The following is a 17039-nucleotide window of genomic DNA, read 5'->3' on the forward strand; positions in this document are numbered from 1 at the left end:
ACGGAGTTTGCACGTTCTCCCCGTGACCTGCGTGGGTTTTCTCCGGGTGCTCCGGGCTTCCTCCCACACTCCAAAGACGTGCAGGTTTGTAGGTTTATTGGCTTCTGTACATTATCCCCAGTGTGACAATAGACAATAGGTGCAGGAGTAGAGGCCATTCAGCCCATCGAGCCAGCACTGCCATTCAATGAGATCATGGCAGATCATCCCCAATCAGTATCCCGTTCCTGCCTTCTCCCCATATCCCCTGACTCCGCTATCTTTAAGAGCCCTATCCAGCTGTCTCTTGAAAGTATCCAGAGAACCGGCCTCCACCGCCCTCTGAGGCAGAGAATTCCACAGACTCGCAACTCTCTGTGTGAAAAAGTGTTTCCTCGTCTCCGTTCTAAATGGCTTACCACTTATTCTTAAACTGTGTGTGTGGCCCCTGGTTCTGGACTCCCCCAACATCGGGAACATGTTTCCTGCCTCTAGCGTGTCCAAACCCTTAACAATCTTATATGTTTCAATGAGACCTCCTCTCATTCTTCTAAATTCCAGAGTGTACAAGCCCACAGCCGCTCCATTCTCTCAGCATATCACAGTCCCGCCATCCCGGGAATTAACCTGGTGAACCTGCGCTGCACTCCCTCAATAGCAATGTGTCGGGCATATCGAGTTAGATTTGTTTATTGTCACCAGTGGGAAAAGGTGGTACTCTCTGTATCTCTGAACTAACTCAAACTAGAACATGTCTGAAGAAGGGTCTCGACTCGAAACGTCACCCGTTCCTTCTCTCCACAGATGCTGCCTGACCCGCTGAGTTACTCCAGCACTCTGTATCTATCTTCGGTGTAAACCAGCATCTGCAGTTCCTTCCTACACCCTAATACATGGGGCGCTGGGGGGTTTTCAGTTTAGTTTAGAGATACAGCGCGGAAACAGGCCCTTCGGCCCACCGAGTCCGTGCCGACCAGCGATCCCCGCACACTAACACTATCCTACACACACTGGGGACAATTTACAATTTTACCCAAAGCCGATTAACCTACAAACCTGCGCGTCTTTGGAGTGTGGGAGGAAACCGGAGCGCCCGGAGAAAACCCACGCAGGTCACGGGGAGAACGTGCAAACTCCGTACAGACGGCGCACCTTGGTCGGGATCGAACCCGGGTCTCTGCCGCTCATAGATGTAGACGGAGGGATGGAGTCCAGGAATTCTGAAGACCCCTTCCCCTAACCTCAGGGGACTGAGGCCAAATTTTTAATTTAGTTTAATTTAGAGACACAGCGCGGAAACAGGCCCTTCGGCCCACCGAGTCCGCGCCGACCAGCGATCCCCGCACACTAAAGGGCCTGTCCCACTTGCATGCGTTTGGCACGACCAAACGCGGTCGCTTGAGGCGTACGGGCAGCGTATGACCGCGCGGGGCCGGTCCCACTTAGAAGCGCGGACTTGTGCGGGGCTGGTCCCGACATCGTGCGGGCGCCTCCGAAAATCTGACAGGGTCCGAAATCTTCGCGCGCCAACGGCCTGTCGGCACGCAGACGTATTGCGGTCGTACGCAGCGTGTTGACGGCGTACGCCTAGCGCGTGGCGTTGCGTGATGATGTCACTGCCCGGAGTGGCGTTGCGCGATGACATCACTGCCCGGAGTGGCGTTGCGTGATGATGTCACTGCCCGGAGTGGCGTTGCGTGATGATGTCACTGCCCGGAGTGGCGTTGCGTGATGACGTCACTGCCCGGAGTGGCGTTGCGTGATGATGTCACTGCCCGGAGTGGCGTTGCGTGATGATGTCACCGCCCGACGCCGTGCGATGCCAAAATTCAGTCGGCCCGCCTCCTGCCCAGCTGATTGGTCAGCATGACGCAAATGACGTCACGCTGAACTTAGTTACATACTTAGCGCGAACTTCGCGTGAACTGCGCTTCCGTTTGGTTGCGCTAAACGAACGCAAACGCACGCAAGTGGGACAGGCCCTTAACACTATCCCACACACACACACACTGGGGGACAATCTACAACTTACATCAAAGCTGATTAACCTACAAACCTGCACATCTTTGGAGTGTGGGAGGAAACCGGAGCGCCCGGAGAAAACCGACGCAGGTCACGGGGAGAACGTGCAAACTCCGCACAGACAGCACCCGTAGTCGGGATCGGAACCCGTGCCTCTGGCGCACTGTGAGGCAGCAGCACTACCCGCTGCACCACCGATTGGGAATGGGGATTGGCGCTCACCTCAGCAGCGTGGACGTTCTTCCTGCCCTTCACGTGCAGAAGCCTCTGGACGTTGTACGCGTTGGTTTCCACGTGCTTCAGCCCCGACGCCACACCTCCCCGCTTGTAGCTGTTGGAGCACAACGCAACGGTTACGGGCGATCGCTGGTCGGCGCCGAATAACCCGCGGAGAGCCGATTTCAACAACGCATCTCTAAACTAAACTACACTAGGCTAATAATAATACTTGTGGGCGGAGCACCAAGGCAAATTCCTTGTATGTGAATACTTGGCCAATAAACTTACTTACTTATAATAATAATAATAATGCCTCTATTGTCATTGTACTTAGAAATACAACAACATTAGGAGAGCTGCTCCTGATCAGTGCAACCGCACCAACTCCAAACAAGACAAGACACATCCAATACATTCAATAGACAATAGACAATAGGTGCAGGAGTAGGCCATTCGGCCTTTTGAGCCAGCACGGAGGGTTCTCTGTATACTTTCAAGAGAGAGCTAGATAGGGCTCTTATAGATGGCGGAGTCAGGGGATATGGGGAGAAGGCAGGAACGGGGTACTGATTGGGGATGATCAGCCGCGATCACATTGAATGGCGGTGCTGGCTAGAAGGGCCGAATGGCCTCCTCCTGCACCTGTTGTTTATTGTCTAACCTTTGACACTTGTCCCTAGTGGGTGTAGGATAGTGTTAACGTGCGGGGATCGCTGGTCGGCGCGGACCCGATGGGCCGAAGGGCCTGATTCCCTGCTGTATCTCGAAACTAAACTAAAAACTAATCAAGAATCTATCCATCTCTGCCTTAAAAATATCCACTGACTTGTGGCCTCCACAGCCGTCTGTGGCAATGAATCCCACAGATTCACCACCCTCTGGCGAGTCCAGAACCAGGGGCCACACAGTCTTAGAATAAAGGGGAGGCCATTTAAGACTGAGGTGAGAAAAAACTTTTTCACCCAGAGAGTTGTGAATTTGTGGAATTCCCTGCCACAGAGAGCAGTGGAGGCCAAGTCACTGGATGGGTTTAAGAGAGAGTTAGATAGAGCTCTAGGGGCTAGTGGAGTCAAGGGATATGGGGAGAAGGCAGGCACGGGTTATTGATAGGGGACGATCAGCCATGATCACAATGAATGGCGGTGTTGGCTCGAAGGGCCGAATGGCCTCCTCCTGCACCTGTTGTCTATGTTTCTACGTTTCTATCCTATACACTAGGGACAATTTACATTTACAGAAGACCCTTCATCAGTCTGAAGAAGGGTCTCGACCCGAAACGTCACCCATTCCTTCTCTCCAGAGCTGCTGCCTGTCCCGCTGAGTTACTCCAGCACTTTGTGTGTCTCTACGGTTTAAACCAGCATCTGCAGTTCCTTCTTTTACATGTACAGAAGCCAATTAACCTACAAACCCGTGGGAGTGTGGGAGGAAACCGGAGCACCCGGAGCAAACCCAGGCGGGCCACGGGGAGAGAGAACGGTACAAACTGCGTACAGACAGCGCCCGTAGTCGGGATGGAACCCGGGTCTCTGGCGCTGTGAGGCAGCAGCACTACCCGCTGTGTCACCGTGTGCCCGCCCGCCGGCCCCCAGTTACTCCAGCACTTTGTGGCCAGCTCTGATTTGGGGTCAGGATGGAGTGTCCGAGAGTTACCGTGGTTACCACAATACGCATGTTTCTGCAGTTTGTGGGAAACAATGGGCGAGTGTGTGTGTGTGTGTGTGTGTGTGTGTGTGTGTGTGTGTGTGTGTGTGTGTGTGTGTGTGTGTGGTGTGTGTGTGTGTGTCTGTGTGTGTGTGTGTGTGTGTGTGTGTGTGTGTGTGTGTGTGTGTGTGTGTGTGTGTGTGTGTGTGTGTGTGTGTGTGTGTGTGTGTGTGTGTGTGTGTGTGTGTGTGTGTGTGTGTGTGTCTGTGTGTGTGTGTGTGTGTGTGTGTGTGTGTGTGTGTGTGTGTGTGTGTGTGTGTGTGTGTGTGTGTGTGTGTGTGTGTGTGTGTGTGTGTGTGGGTGTGTGTGTCTGTGTCTGTGTGTGTGTGTGTGTGTGTGTGTGTGTCTGTGAGTCTGTGTGTGTGTCTGTCAGTGTCTGTGTGAGTGTCTGTGTGTGTCTGTGTCTGTGTGTGTGTGTGTGTGTGTGTCTGTGTGTGTGTCTGTGTGTGTGTCTGTGTCTGTGTGTGTGTGTGTGTGTGTGTGTGTGTGTGTCTGTGTGTGTGTGTGTGTGTGTGTGTGTGTGTGTGTGTGTGTGTCTGTGTCATTAGGAGAGGGACATCCCCGACTAATCTTCTCATTAGAGAACTTCTCAATCACAGAGGCCATTAAAAGGGGGGAGAGGGGAGTGGGGGGGCGAGGTGGAGGGGGAGGGGGAGAGAGGGGGAGGGGGAGGGGGAGAGAGGAGGAGGGTGAGGGTGAGGGTGAGGGGGAGGGGGAGGGTGAGGGTGAGGGTTAGGGGTAGGGTGAGGGGTAGGGGGAGGGTTAGGGTTAGGGGGAGGGGGGGGGGGAGGGGTAGGGGAGGGTGAGGGGGAGGGGGAGGGGGGGGGGAGAGAGAGGGGGGAGAGACTGTCAAGACTATGTAGGGCTGATCTCATCATCAGATGACCATGTACAACAGTAGACCCCGTGACCTCATTCTCCCAACTCCACGGGCAGATCGGGGAGATTCGACAGGTCCAGGTTCGACACGATCAAGAAGACTTTTGACAGAGAAAAACAAACTGGCTGAGTGGCCAAAGATTTAGTTTCGATCGAAGATCAGACACAGAGTGCTGGAGTAACTCAGCAGGTGCAGCAGCATCTATGGAGCTAAGGAAATAGGCAACGTTTTGGGCCGAAACCCGTAAGGGTTTCGGCCCAAAACGTTGCCTATTTCCAGAAGGATTTCGGCCCGAAACGTTGCCTATTTCCTTAGCTCCATAGATGCTGCTGCACCATAACTCAGTGGGTCAGGCAGCATCTGTGGAGAACATGGATCTTTGAATCACTTCCCTCTGGAAGGCAACTCCGGACTGTCAAAGCTGCCACAGCCAGACATACAAACAGTTTCTATCCACGAGTAGTTGCTCTACTCAACAGCCAAAAATCTGAAGCCTCCCTTTGCTTTGGTATTTTATTTAATTCACATGTTTAATGAATAATGTTTTTTATTATTAATGTTTAATGTTTTATGAGTCGTTCGTAACTGTCACTGTGTGTCATGTTGTCACTTGCGGGCGGAGCACCAAGGCAAATTCCTTGTATGTGAATACTTGGCCAATAAACTTATTCATTCGTTCAAGAAGGAACTGCAGATGCTGGAAAATCGAAGGTAGACAAAAGTGCTGGAGGAAGTCAGCGGGTGCAGCAGCATCTATGGAGCGAAGGAAATAGGCGACGTTTCGGGACGAAACCCTTCTTCAGACTTCAGACTTTCTTCACAGTCTGAAAAAGGGTCTCGACCCGAAACGTTGCCTATTTCCTTCGCTCCATAGATGCTGCTGCACCCGATGAGTTTCTCCAGCACTTTTGTCAACCGAACTTATACATTCATTCATTCATTCATGATCTTGCCCGCTTGTTTAGAAACATAGAAACATTGAAAATAGGTGCAGGAGTAGGCCATTCGGCCCTTCGAGCCTGCACCGCCATTCAATGGCTGATCATCCAACTCAGTATCCTGTACCTGCCTTCTCTCCATACCCCCTGATCCCTTTAACCACAAGGGCCACATCTAACTCCCTCTTAAATATAGTCAATGAACTGTGGCCTCAACTACCTTCTGTGGCAGAGAATTCCACAGATTCACCACTCTCTGTGTGAAAAATGATTTTCTCATCTCGGTCCTAAAAGATTTCCCCCTTATCCTTAAACTGTGTGACCCCTTGTTCTGGACTTCCCCAACATCGGGAACAATCTTCCTGCATCTAGCCTGCCTAACCCCTTAAGAAGTTTCTATAAGATCCCCCCTCAATCTTCTAAATTCTAGCGAGTACAAGCCGAGTCTATCCAGTCTTTCTTCATATGAAAGTCCTGCCATCCCAGGAATCAGTCTGGTGAACCTTCCCTGTACTCCCTCTATGGCAAGAATTTGGAGACCAAAACTGTACGCAACACTCCAGGTGTGGTCTCACCCAAGACCCTGTACAACTGCAGTAGAACCTCCCTGCTCCTATACTCAAATCCTTTTGCTATGAATGCTAACATACCATTCGCTTTCTTCACTGCCTGCTGCACCTGCATGCCTACTTTCAATGACTGGTGTACCATGACACCCAGGTCTCGTTGCATCTCCCCCTTTTCCTAATCGGCCATATGGTGATCGAATAGGTGACGTTTCGGGTCGAGACCCTTCTTAAGAATGATGTGGGGGGGGAGAAGAAAGGAAGTGGCGGAGACAGTGGGCTGAAGGAGAGCTGGGGAGGGGAGGGGAAGGAGGGAGAAAGCAGGGACTACCTGAAATTGGAGAAGTCAATGTTCATACCGCTGGGGTGTAAACTACCCAAGCGAAATATGAGGTGCTGCTCCTCCTCCAATTTGCGGTGGGACTCACTCTGGCCATGGAGGAGGCCCAGGACAGAAAGGTCGGATTGGGAATGGGCTTCGATGGCAAGAATGTCTTTCCTCGGATTAGGAGACCAAAACTGTACGCAACACTCCAGGTGTGGTCTCGCCAAGACTGAAGAAGGGTCTCGACCCGAAACGTCGCCTATTTCCTTCGCTCCACAGATGCTGCCGCACCCGCTGAGTTTCTCCAGCACTTTTGCCCGCCAAACTCATTCATTCATTCATTCATGATCCTGCCCGCTCGCTTGCTGGACCTTGCAGTGCTACAGTTCGTCAATGGAGGGAAGGTTGCAGCCAATAACCTTCTCAGCTGATCACTAGTTGAGTCGATGGGCCGAATGGCCTAATTCTGCCGCTAGAACCTATGAACCCTTATGGAAGGCCCCTGGTGGACAGGAGGGGAGACGGTACTCACATCAACCCCTTCTTGAAGTAGCCCCTGAAGGTCTGGGACTCGTACCCCTGTGCCTCGCGGTGCTGTACGGCCACTCCTCCCAGATGGTCATCCATCTGCGTGCTGTAGATGGCCGCCGAGCCCTGCTCATCCTGGCTCGAGTCCTTCCCGATCCAGAAGTGGATGTCGTGGATGTCAGTAGGCTCAGCTGCGGCTCCCGCTGCGAAGGGTCTGCGGGGGAGGGGGGGGGGGGGGGGGGCTGGGCTCACTGGCTCGTGCTTCACTGAAGGGGGAGTCGCGGGTAGATGGGCGCGGTTAGCAAGAAGGCGTTTGGCACATTCGCCTTCATCAGCCAGGGAATTGAGTACAGAGGTTGAGAGGTCAAGTTGCAGTTGTAGATAGATAGCCTTTTATTGTCATTCAGACCGAAGTCTGAACAAAATTGCATGTCCAAGATGTTGGTGAGACTGCATTTAGAGTTGCACTATTAATGTGTGTGTGTGTGGGTGTGGGTGTGTGTGTGTGTGTGTATGTGGGTGTGTGTGTGTGTGTGTGTGTGTGTGTGTGTGTGTGTGTGTGTGTGTGTGTGTGTGTGTGTGTGTGTGTGTGTGTGTGGGTATGTGTGTGTGTGTATGCGTGTGTGTGTGTGTGTTTGTTGGTGTGTATATATGTTCCAGCATATGTGCGTGTCCTTGTGTGTATATATCTGTGTGTGTCCCTGTGTATATATATGTGTGTGTATATATACATGTGTGTGTGTGTGTGTGTGAGACCATGTGAGTGTAAATGTGTGTACATGTGTGTGTGTGTGTGTGTGTATGTAGGTATGTGTGTGTGTGTGTGTGTGTGTGTGTGTGTGTATGTATGTGTGTGTGTGTGTGTGTGTGTGTGTGCGTGTGTGTGTGTGTGTGTGCTTCGAGCCAGCACCGCCATTCAATGTGATCATGGCTGATCATCCCCAATCAGTACCCCATTCCTGCCTTCTCCCCATATCCCCTGACTCCGCTATCTTTAAGAGCCCTATCTAGCTCTCTCTTGAAAGCATCCAGAGAACCGGCCTCCACCGCCCTCTGATGCATGGAATTCCACAGACTCACCACTCTCTGTGTGAAAAAGTGTTTCCTCGTCTCTGTTCTAAATGGCTTACCCCTTATTCTTAAACTGTGTGTGGCCCCTGGTTCTGGACTCCCCCAACATCGGGAACATGTTTCCTGCCTCTAGCGCGTCCAAACCCTCAATAATCTTATATGTTTCATAGAGATAGAAAGATAGAAACATAGACAATAGGTGCAGGAGTAGGCCATTCGGCCCTTCGAGCCTGCACCGCCATTCAATATGATCATGACTGATCATCCAACTCAGTATCCTGTACCTGCCTTCTCTCCGTACCCCCTGATTCCTTTAACCACAAGGGCCACATCTAACTCCCTCTTAAATATAGCCAATGAACTGGCCTCAACTACCTTCTGTGGCAGAGAGTTCCACAGATTCACCACTCTCTGTGTGAAAAAAGTTCTTCTCATCTCGGTCCTAAAGGATTTCCCCTTATCCTTAAGCTGTGACCCCTTGTCCTGGACTTCCCCAACATCGGGAACAATCTTCCTGCATCTAGCCTGTCCAACCCCTTAAGAATTTTGTACGTTTCTATAAGATCCCCCCTCAATCATCTAAATTCTAGCGAGTACAAGCCGAGTCTATCCAGTCTTTCTTCATATGAAAGTCCTGACATACCAGGAATCAGTCTGGTGAACCTTCTCTGCACTCCCTCTATGGCAAGAATGTCCTTCCTCAGATTTGGAGACCAAAACTGTACGCAATACTCCAGGTGTGGTCTCACCAAGACCCTGTACAACTGCAGTAGAACCTCCCTGCTCCTAGACTCAAACCCTTTTGCTATGAAAGCTAACATACCATCTCGGTCCTAAAGGATTTCCCCTCAATCCTCAAACTGTGTGACCCCTTGTCCTGGACTTCCCCAACATCGGGAACAATCTTCCTGCATCTAGCCTGTCCAACCCCTTAAGAATTTTGTAAGTTTCTATAAGATCCCTCCCTCAATCTCCTAAATTCTAGCGAGTACAAGTCGAGTGTATCCAGTCTTTCTTTATATGAAAGTCCCGACATCCCAGGAATCAGTCTGGTGAACCTTCTCTGCACTCCCTCTATGGCAAGAATGTCCTTCCTCATATTAGGAGACCAAAACTCTCATCCTTCTAAATTCCAGAGTGTACAAGCCCAGCCGCTCCATTCTCTCAGCATATGACAGTCCCGCCATCCCAGGAATTCACCTGGTGAACCTGCGCTGCATCGTGGCAGATAGATCAGCCGTGAGTGAATGGCGGAGTAGACTTGATGGGTCGAATGGCCTAATTCTGCTCCTATCACATATGAACCTGAGAGACAAGGGGAACATGAAGGGAGAGGGTGTAAGGCTGGGCAACGTCACGTCACTTACTGCAAAGAGGATGTAGCAATCGCCTTCGTAGAAATTGCCGTAGGACCTCTGAGGAACAGCGACCATCAGCATTTTCTAAAGTGAAATATACAGCACATGTTAGAGTCATACTCACACAGCACAGACATAGAAACATAGAAACATAGAAATTAGGTGCAGGAATAGAGGCCATTCGGCCCTTCGAGCCTGCACCGCCATTCAATATGATCATGGCTGATCATCCAACTCAGTATCCCGTACCTGCCTTCTCTCCATACCCCCCGATCCCCTTAGCCACAAGGGCCACATCTAACTCCCTCTTAAATATAGCCAATGAACTGTGGCCTCAACTACCCTCTGTGGCAGAGAGTTCCAGAGATTCACCACTCTCTGTGTGAAAAAAGTTCTTCTCATCTCGGTTTTAAAGGATTTCCCCCTTATCCTTAAGCTGTGACCCTTGTCCTGGACTTCCCCAACATCGGGAAACAATCTTCCTGCATCTAGCCTGTCCAACCCCTTAAGAATTTTGTAAGTTTCTATAAGATCCCCTCTCAATCTCCTAAATTCTAGAGAGTATAAACCAAGTCTATCCAGTCTTTCTTCATAAGACAGTCCTGACATCCCAGGAATCAGTCTGGTGAACCTTCTCTGCACTCCCTCTATGGCAATAATGTCCTTCCTCAGATTTGGAGACCAAAACTGTACGCAATACTCCAGGTGTGGTCTCACCAAGACCCTGTACAACTGCAGTAGAACCTCTCTGCTCCTATACTCAAATCCTTTTGCTATGAAAGCTAACATACCATTCGCTTTCTTTACTGCCTGCTGCACCTGCATGCCTACCTTCAATGACTGGTGTACCATGACACCCAGGTCTCGCTGCATCTCCCCTTTTCCTAATCGGCCACCATTTAGATAATAGTCTACTTTCCTGTTTTTGCCACCAAAATGGATAACCTCACATTTATCCACATTACACTGCAGACATAGGCCATTCGGCCCAACTTGCCCATGCTGACCAAGATGTCCCATCTACACTAGTCCCACCAGCCTGCGTTTGGCCCACATCCCTCCAAACCTTGTGCATGCTCAGCGATCGTTTCGCTGGACACCTCCGCTCAGCCCGTCTTAACCTACCTGATCTCCAGGTGGCTCCTGGTGGCCCAACACTTCAACTCCCCTCTGACCTTTCTGTCCTGGGGGTCTTCGATTGTCAGAGTGAGTCCCAGCGCAAATTGGAGGAACAGCAATTTCAAGGACTGTCTTATGAAGAAAGACTGGATAGACTTGGTTTATACTCTCTAGAATTTAGGAGATCGAGAGGGGATCTTATAGAAACTTACAAAATTCTTAAGGGGTTGAACAGGCTAGATGCAGGAAGATTGTTCCCGATGTTGGGGAAGTCCAGGACAAGGGGTCACAGCTTAAGGATAAGGGGGAAATCCTTTAAAACCGAGATGAGAAGAACTTTTTTCACACAGAGAGCGGTGAATCTCTGGAACTCTCTGCCGCAGAGGGTAGTCGAGGCCAGTTCATTGGCTATATTTAAGAGGGAGTTAGATGTGGCCCTTGTGGCTAAGGAGATCAGGGGGTATGGAGAGAAAGCAGGTACGGGATACTGAGTTGGATGATCAGCCATGATCATATTGAATTGCGAATGGTGCTGGCTCGAAGGGCCGAATGGCCTCTACTCCTGCACCTATTGTCTATGTTTCTATGTTTCTAACAACACCTCATATTTCGCTCGGGCAGTTTACACCCCAGCGGTATGAACATTGACTTCTCCAAATTCAGGTAGTCCCTGCTTTCTCCCTCTCTCTCCATCCCCTCCCCCACTTCCCAGTTCTCCCACCAGTCTTACCGTCTCCGACTACATTCTACTTTTGTCCCGCTCCCCCGACACCAGTCTGAAGAAGGGTCTTGACCCGAAATGTCACCCGTTCCTTCTCTCCGGAGATGCTGCCTGTCCCGCTGAGTTACTCCGGCATTTTGTGTCCACCCTCTAAACCTTTCCTATCAATGTGTCTTCACTTGAGGTTAGTCTCGAGATACAGCGCCGTTTTGGCCCACCGTGTCCGCGCCGACCAGCGATCACCGCCCAGCGCTAACGCTATCCGACTGACTAGGGACAATTTGCGGTTTTACCGAAGCCAATTCGCCTTCAAGTTATTGGAGTGTGGGAGGAAACCGGAGCACCCGGAGAAAACCCACTCAGATGAGGGGCAAGGTCAAAGCTCTACTGACTGTGCAAATTTCTTTCAATGTTGATGTAGGACAGGAACGTGGATAGGGCAGGTTTGGAAAGATGAGGACAAACGCAGGCAGGTGGGACGTGTCGAAGGACAATAGACAACAGGTGCAGGAGTAGAGGCCATTCGGCCCTTCGAGCCAGCACCGCCATTCAATGTGATCACGGCTGATCATCCCCAATCAGTACCCCGTTCCTGCCTTCTCCCCATATCCCCTGACTCCACTATCTTTAAGAGCCCTATCTAGCTCTCTCTTGAAAGCATCCAGAGAACCGCCCTCTGAGGCAGAGAATTCCACACTCACAACTCTCTGTGAGAAAAAGTGTTTCCTCATCTCCGTTCTAAATGGCTTACCCCTTATTCTTAAACTGTGTGTGTGGCCCCTGGTTCTGGACTCCCCCAACATCGGGAACATGTTTCCTGCCTCTAGCGTGTCCAAGCCCTTAATAATCTTATATGTTTCAATGAGATGTCCTCTCATCCTTCTAAACTCCAGAGTGTACAAGCCCAGCTGCTCCATTCTCTCAGCGTATGACAGTCCCGCCATCCCGGGAATTAACCTGGTGAACCTACGCTGGGCTCCCTCAATAGCAAGAATGTCCTTCCTCAAATTAGGAGACCAAAACTGCACACAATACTCTGGGTGTGGTCTCACTAGGGCCCTGTACAACTGCAGAAGGACCTCTTTGCTCCTATATTCGAATCTTCTTGTTATAAGAGGACTTAGGCACTCTGCGTTTACCCAATCTATTCTCAGATTAATTTAGGTGTGGTCTCACTAGGGCCCTGTATAACAGGAACATGTTTCCTGTCTCTAGCGTGTCCAACCCCTTAATAATCTTATATGGTTCAATGAGATCGCCTCTCATCGGAAGGCATTGCAGAGGGTGGTGAAAATTGCCCAACGCATCACCGGTTCCACGCTCCCCTCCATTGAGTCTATCCAAAGCAAGCGCTGTCTGCGGAGGGCGCTCAGCATCGCCAAGGACTGCTCTCACCCCAACCATGGACTGTTTACCCTCCTACCATCCGGGAGGCGCTACAGGTCTCTCCGTTGCCGGACCAGCAGGTCGAGGAACAGCTTCTTCCCGGCGGCTGTCACTCTACTCAACAACGTACCTCGGTGACTGCCAATCACCACCCCCCCACCCCCCGGACACATATTATTTATTTTTTATTCAAATCGTTTGCTATGTCGCTCTTCAAGGGAGATGCTAAATGCATTTCGTTGTCTCTGTACTGTACACTGACAATGACAATTAAAATTGAATCTGAATCTGAATCTGAATCCTTCGAAACTCCAGAGTGTACAAGCCCAGCCGTTCCATTCTCTCAGCTCCGAGGCAGAGAATTCCACAGACTCACAACTCTCCCACGCTCCAATAACTTGTAGGCGAATCGGCTTAATTCGGCAAAATCGCAAATTGTCCCTAGTGTGTAGGATAGTGTTAGCGCTGGGGGTGATCGCTGGTCGGCGTGGACTCGGTGGGCCAAACGGCGCTGTATCACGAAACTACGTGACAATAAACCGGGCGCTCCGGCGAGCCACCGCTTTCTTTCTTTTAAAATCTTTTTATTGTTTTTTTTCCAAAAAAGCCGAAAATAAAACATAAAAAACAGAGTAGGAAGAATACTGACAAACATAGAAACATAGAAATTAGGTGCAGGAGTAGTAGGCCATTCGGCCCTTCGAGCCTGCACCGCCATTCAATATGATCATGGCTGATCATCCAACTCAGTATCCCGTACCTGCCTTCTCTCCATACCCTCTGATCCCCTTAGCCACAAGGGCCACATCTAACTCCCTCTTAAATATAGCCAATGAACTGGCCTCAACTACCCTCTGTGGCAGAGAGTTCCAGAGATTCACCACTCTCTGTGTGAAAAAAAGTTCTTCTCATCTCGGTTTTAAAGGATTTCCCCCTTATCCTTAAGCTGTGACCCCTTGTCCTGGACTTCCCCAACATCGGGAGCAATCTTCCTGCATCTAGCCTGTCCAACCCCCTTAAGAATTTTGTAAGTTTCTATAAGATCCCCTCTCAATCTCCTAAATTCTAGAGAGTATAAACCAAGTCTGTCCAGTCTTTCTTCATAAGACAGTCCTGACATCCCAGGACTGTCTTAACAATAACAATGATATTGATACACGGGGATCAGGGTTACATAAATAAACAGGTATAACCTAAATATGACTCCAGTGTCACAGGGTTACATTAATAACAGGTATAACCTAAATATGACTCCAGTGTCAAAATACACATTGAATGTAGATCTCCCGGTCTCCATGTAAATATAGTCACATCTTTAAAAGGAAACTTATAAATGTTAAAAAAAAAACCCACACAAAGATAAAAAGACAAAAAGAAAAAGAAAAAAGGAAAAAAAAACAATAAAAAACCAAACTAAACTAAAGAAAGATAAATAATAATTAAATCCGCACAAAAATAAAATAGATAAACTGAACGCGCTGGGCATGAGCCACTACTTGCCTCGATCCGCCATATCTGGATGCCCGGCGTGGTCTTGTCCAGCGAACTTGAGATGCTTGGGTTCAGCTCTGTCATGGTGTCTGTGCGTGTGTGTGTGTGTGCGGGGGGCTACCTGTCGGAGCAAGCAGAGAGCTCAGTGGTCAACAGGTGAGAGTGATGCATTGTCACAGGTCCCAGATCACAATGGCACTCGTACTTGCAGCAGCACAGCAGAATGTGTAAACTCAGCACACGGTAAACAAAATACTAAACAAGGGTAGATACTGGGCCATCAGGGGCCCGTTGGGTCCCCGTCACACGGGAGGCCTGGGCCCCCAACGCAAGCCGTTCCCCAACGCAATATTCCACCACTCACCCACTCCCCACTATTCCACCACTCACCCACTCCATTCCACCACTCACCCACTCCCCCCTATTCCACCACTCATCCACTAACCCCCTTATTCCACCACATTGATTGGCGGTGCTGGCTCGAATGGGCCAAATGGCCTACTCCTGCACCTATTGTCTATTGGGTTTGAAGTGTGGGAGGAAACCGGAGCACCCGGAGAAAAACCCACGGTGAGAACGTGCAAACTCCGTATAGACAGCACCCGGTGGTCAGGATGGAACCCGGGTCCCTGGTGCTGTGAGGCAGCAGCTCTACCCGCTGCACCCCCCCCAGATGTCAGGACTGTCTTATGAAGAAAGACTGGATAGACTTGGTTTATACTCTCTAGAATTTAGAAGATTGAGGGGGGATCTTATAGAAACTTACAAAATTCTTAAGGGGTTGGACAGGCTAGATGCAGGAAGATTGTTCCCGATGTTGGGGAAGTCCAGGACAAGGGGTCACAGTTTGAGGATTGAGGGGAAATCCTTTAGGACCGAGATGGTATGTTAGCTTTCATAGCAAAAGGATTTGAGTATAGGAGCAGGGAGGTTCTACTGCAGTTGTACAGGGAAGATTGTTCCCGATGTTGGGGAAGTCCAGGACAAGGGGTCACAGTTTAAGGATAAGGGGGAAACCATTTAGGACCGAGATGAGATGAGAAAAACATTTTCTTTCACACACACACAGAGAGTGGTGAATCTGTGGAATTCTCTGCCACAGAAGGTAGTTGAGGCCATACAGCTCATTGGCTATATTTAAGAGGGAGTTAGATGTGTTTATGCATTTCGTTGTCTCTGTACTGTACACTGACAATGACAATTAAAATTGAATCTGAATCTGAATCTGAATCTGTGGCCCTTGTGGCTAAAGGGATCAGGGGGTATGGAGAGAAGGCAGGTACGGGATACTGAGTTGGATGATCAGCCATGATCATATTGAATGGCGGTGCAGGCTCGAAGGGCCGAATGGCCTACTCCTGCACCTATTGTCTATGTTTGTGTATTTTCCGTGAGGCAGCATCTGCAGTTGCCAGTTCCTGCATGAAGTCGTTTACAACTGCTGAGCAAAGGCCAGGTGAGGAGAGGACTTTGTCACCGGGAGGCAAAGTGCAGCGGGCTGTAAAAGCAGATACTACTACCAGTATATTCACACCCACATTGGAACAAGGTTCATGCCGAGAAGCCGCTCATAAAACGCTCTCAGGTTGTGAAAGCAAAGGATGGTATCACAGAGATAGAAATCTTTGAACCCTGGTCTATAATAGAGGGCATATCTTGATCAAATTGCACCTTTAAAAATTGGGCAACCCACCCTTGTGCTCCTGGTCCATGGGAGACCGACACAGCATGGAACCAGGTCTCAAGAGAGAGCTAGATAGGGCTCTTAAAATCAGCTCTTAAAGTCAGGGGACATGGGGAGAAGGCAGGAACGGGGTACTGATTGGGGATGATCAGCCGTGATCACATTGAATGGCGGTGATGGCTCGAAGGGGCCGAATGGCCTACTCCTGCACCTATTGTCTATTGTCTCTAGTCTAGACATGAAGGGCCGAATGGCCTACTCCTGCACCTATTGTCTATTGTCTCTAGTCTAGACATGAAGGGCCGAATGGCCTCTACTCCTGCACCTATTGTCTATTGTCTCTAGTCTAGACATGAAGGGCCGAATGGCCTCTACTCCTGCACCTATTGTCTATTGTCTCTAGTCTAGACATGAAGGGCCGAATGGCCTACTCCTGCACCTACTATCTTGTCTCGACTTGATGGGTCGAAAGGCCGGCCCCTGCACCTATTGTCTATTGTCTATAGACCTGGGGGGCCAAGACCAGGGGGGGGGGGGGGGGGGGGGGAACATGTTCCCGATGTTGGGGGAGTCCAGAACCAGGGATGGCGGGACTGTCATATGCTGAGAGAATGGAGCGGCTGGGCTTGTACACTCTGTGGAGTTTAGAAGGATGAGAGGGGGAATCTCATTGAAACATATATGAGATTGTTAAGGGTTTGGACACGCTAGAGGCAGGAAACATGTTCCCGATGTTGGGGGAGTCCAGAACCAGGGGCCACACACACACAGTTTAAGAATAAGGGTGTAACCCATTTAGAACGGAGACGAGGAAACACTTTTTCTCACAGCGAGTGGTGAGTCTGTGGAATTCTCTGCCTCACAGAGGGCGGTGGAGGCCGGTTCTCTGGATACTTTCAAGAGAGAGCTAGATAGGGCTCTTAAAGATAGCGGAGTCAGGGGATATGGGGAGAAGGCAGGAACGGGGTACTGATTGTGGATGATCAGCCATGATCATATTGAATGGCGGTGACGGCTCGAAGGGCCGAATGGCCTCTACTCCTGCACC

General features: G+C 50.2%; 1 protein-coding gene across 1 annotated transcript in view; it reads right to left on the minus strand.

The window, feature by feature from the left end:
* LOC129693961 (villin-1-like) overlaps nt 1-17039 on the minus strand; it is a 49001-nt gene that overhangs the window by 30051 nt on the left and 1911 nt on the right. The window contains exons 2-5 of the mRNA XM_055630683.1: nt 14317-14428; nt 9507-9674; nt 7166-7422; nt 2224-2332 (exon numbers count right to left, since the gene is read on the minus strand). Coding sequence (XP_055486658.1) covers nt 2224-2332; nt 7166-7422; nt 9507-9674; nt 14317-14391 — 609 coding nt within the window. The 5' untranslated portion in view covers nt 14392-14428. The remainder of the gene's footprint in view (nt 1-2223; nt 2333-7165; nt 7423-9506; nt 9675-14316; nt 14429-17039) is intronic.

The sequence above is a fragment of the Leucoraja erinacea genome, unplaced genomic scaffold, assembly GCF_028641065.1.
Source record: "Leucoraja erinacea ecotype New England unplaced genomic scaffold, Leri_hhj_1 Leri_503S, whole genome shotgun sequence".
Taxonomy (NCBI): Eukaryota; Metazoa; Chordata; class Chondrichthyes; order Rajiformes; family Rajidae; genus Leucoraja; species Leucoraja erinaceus.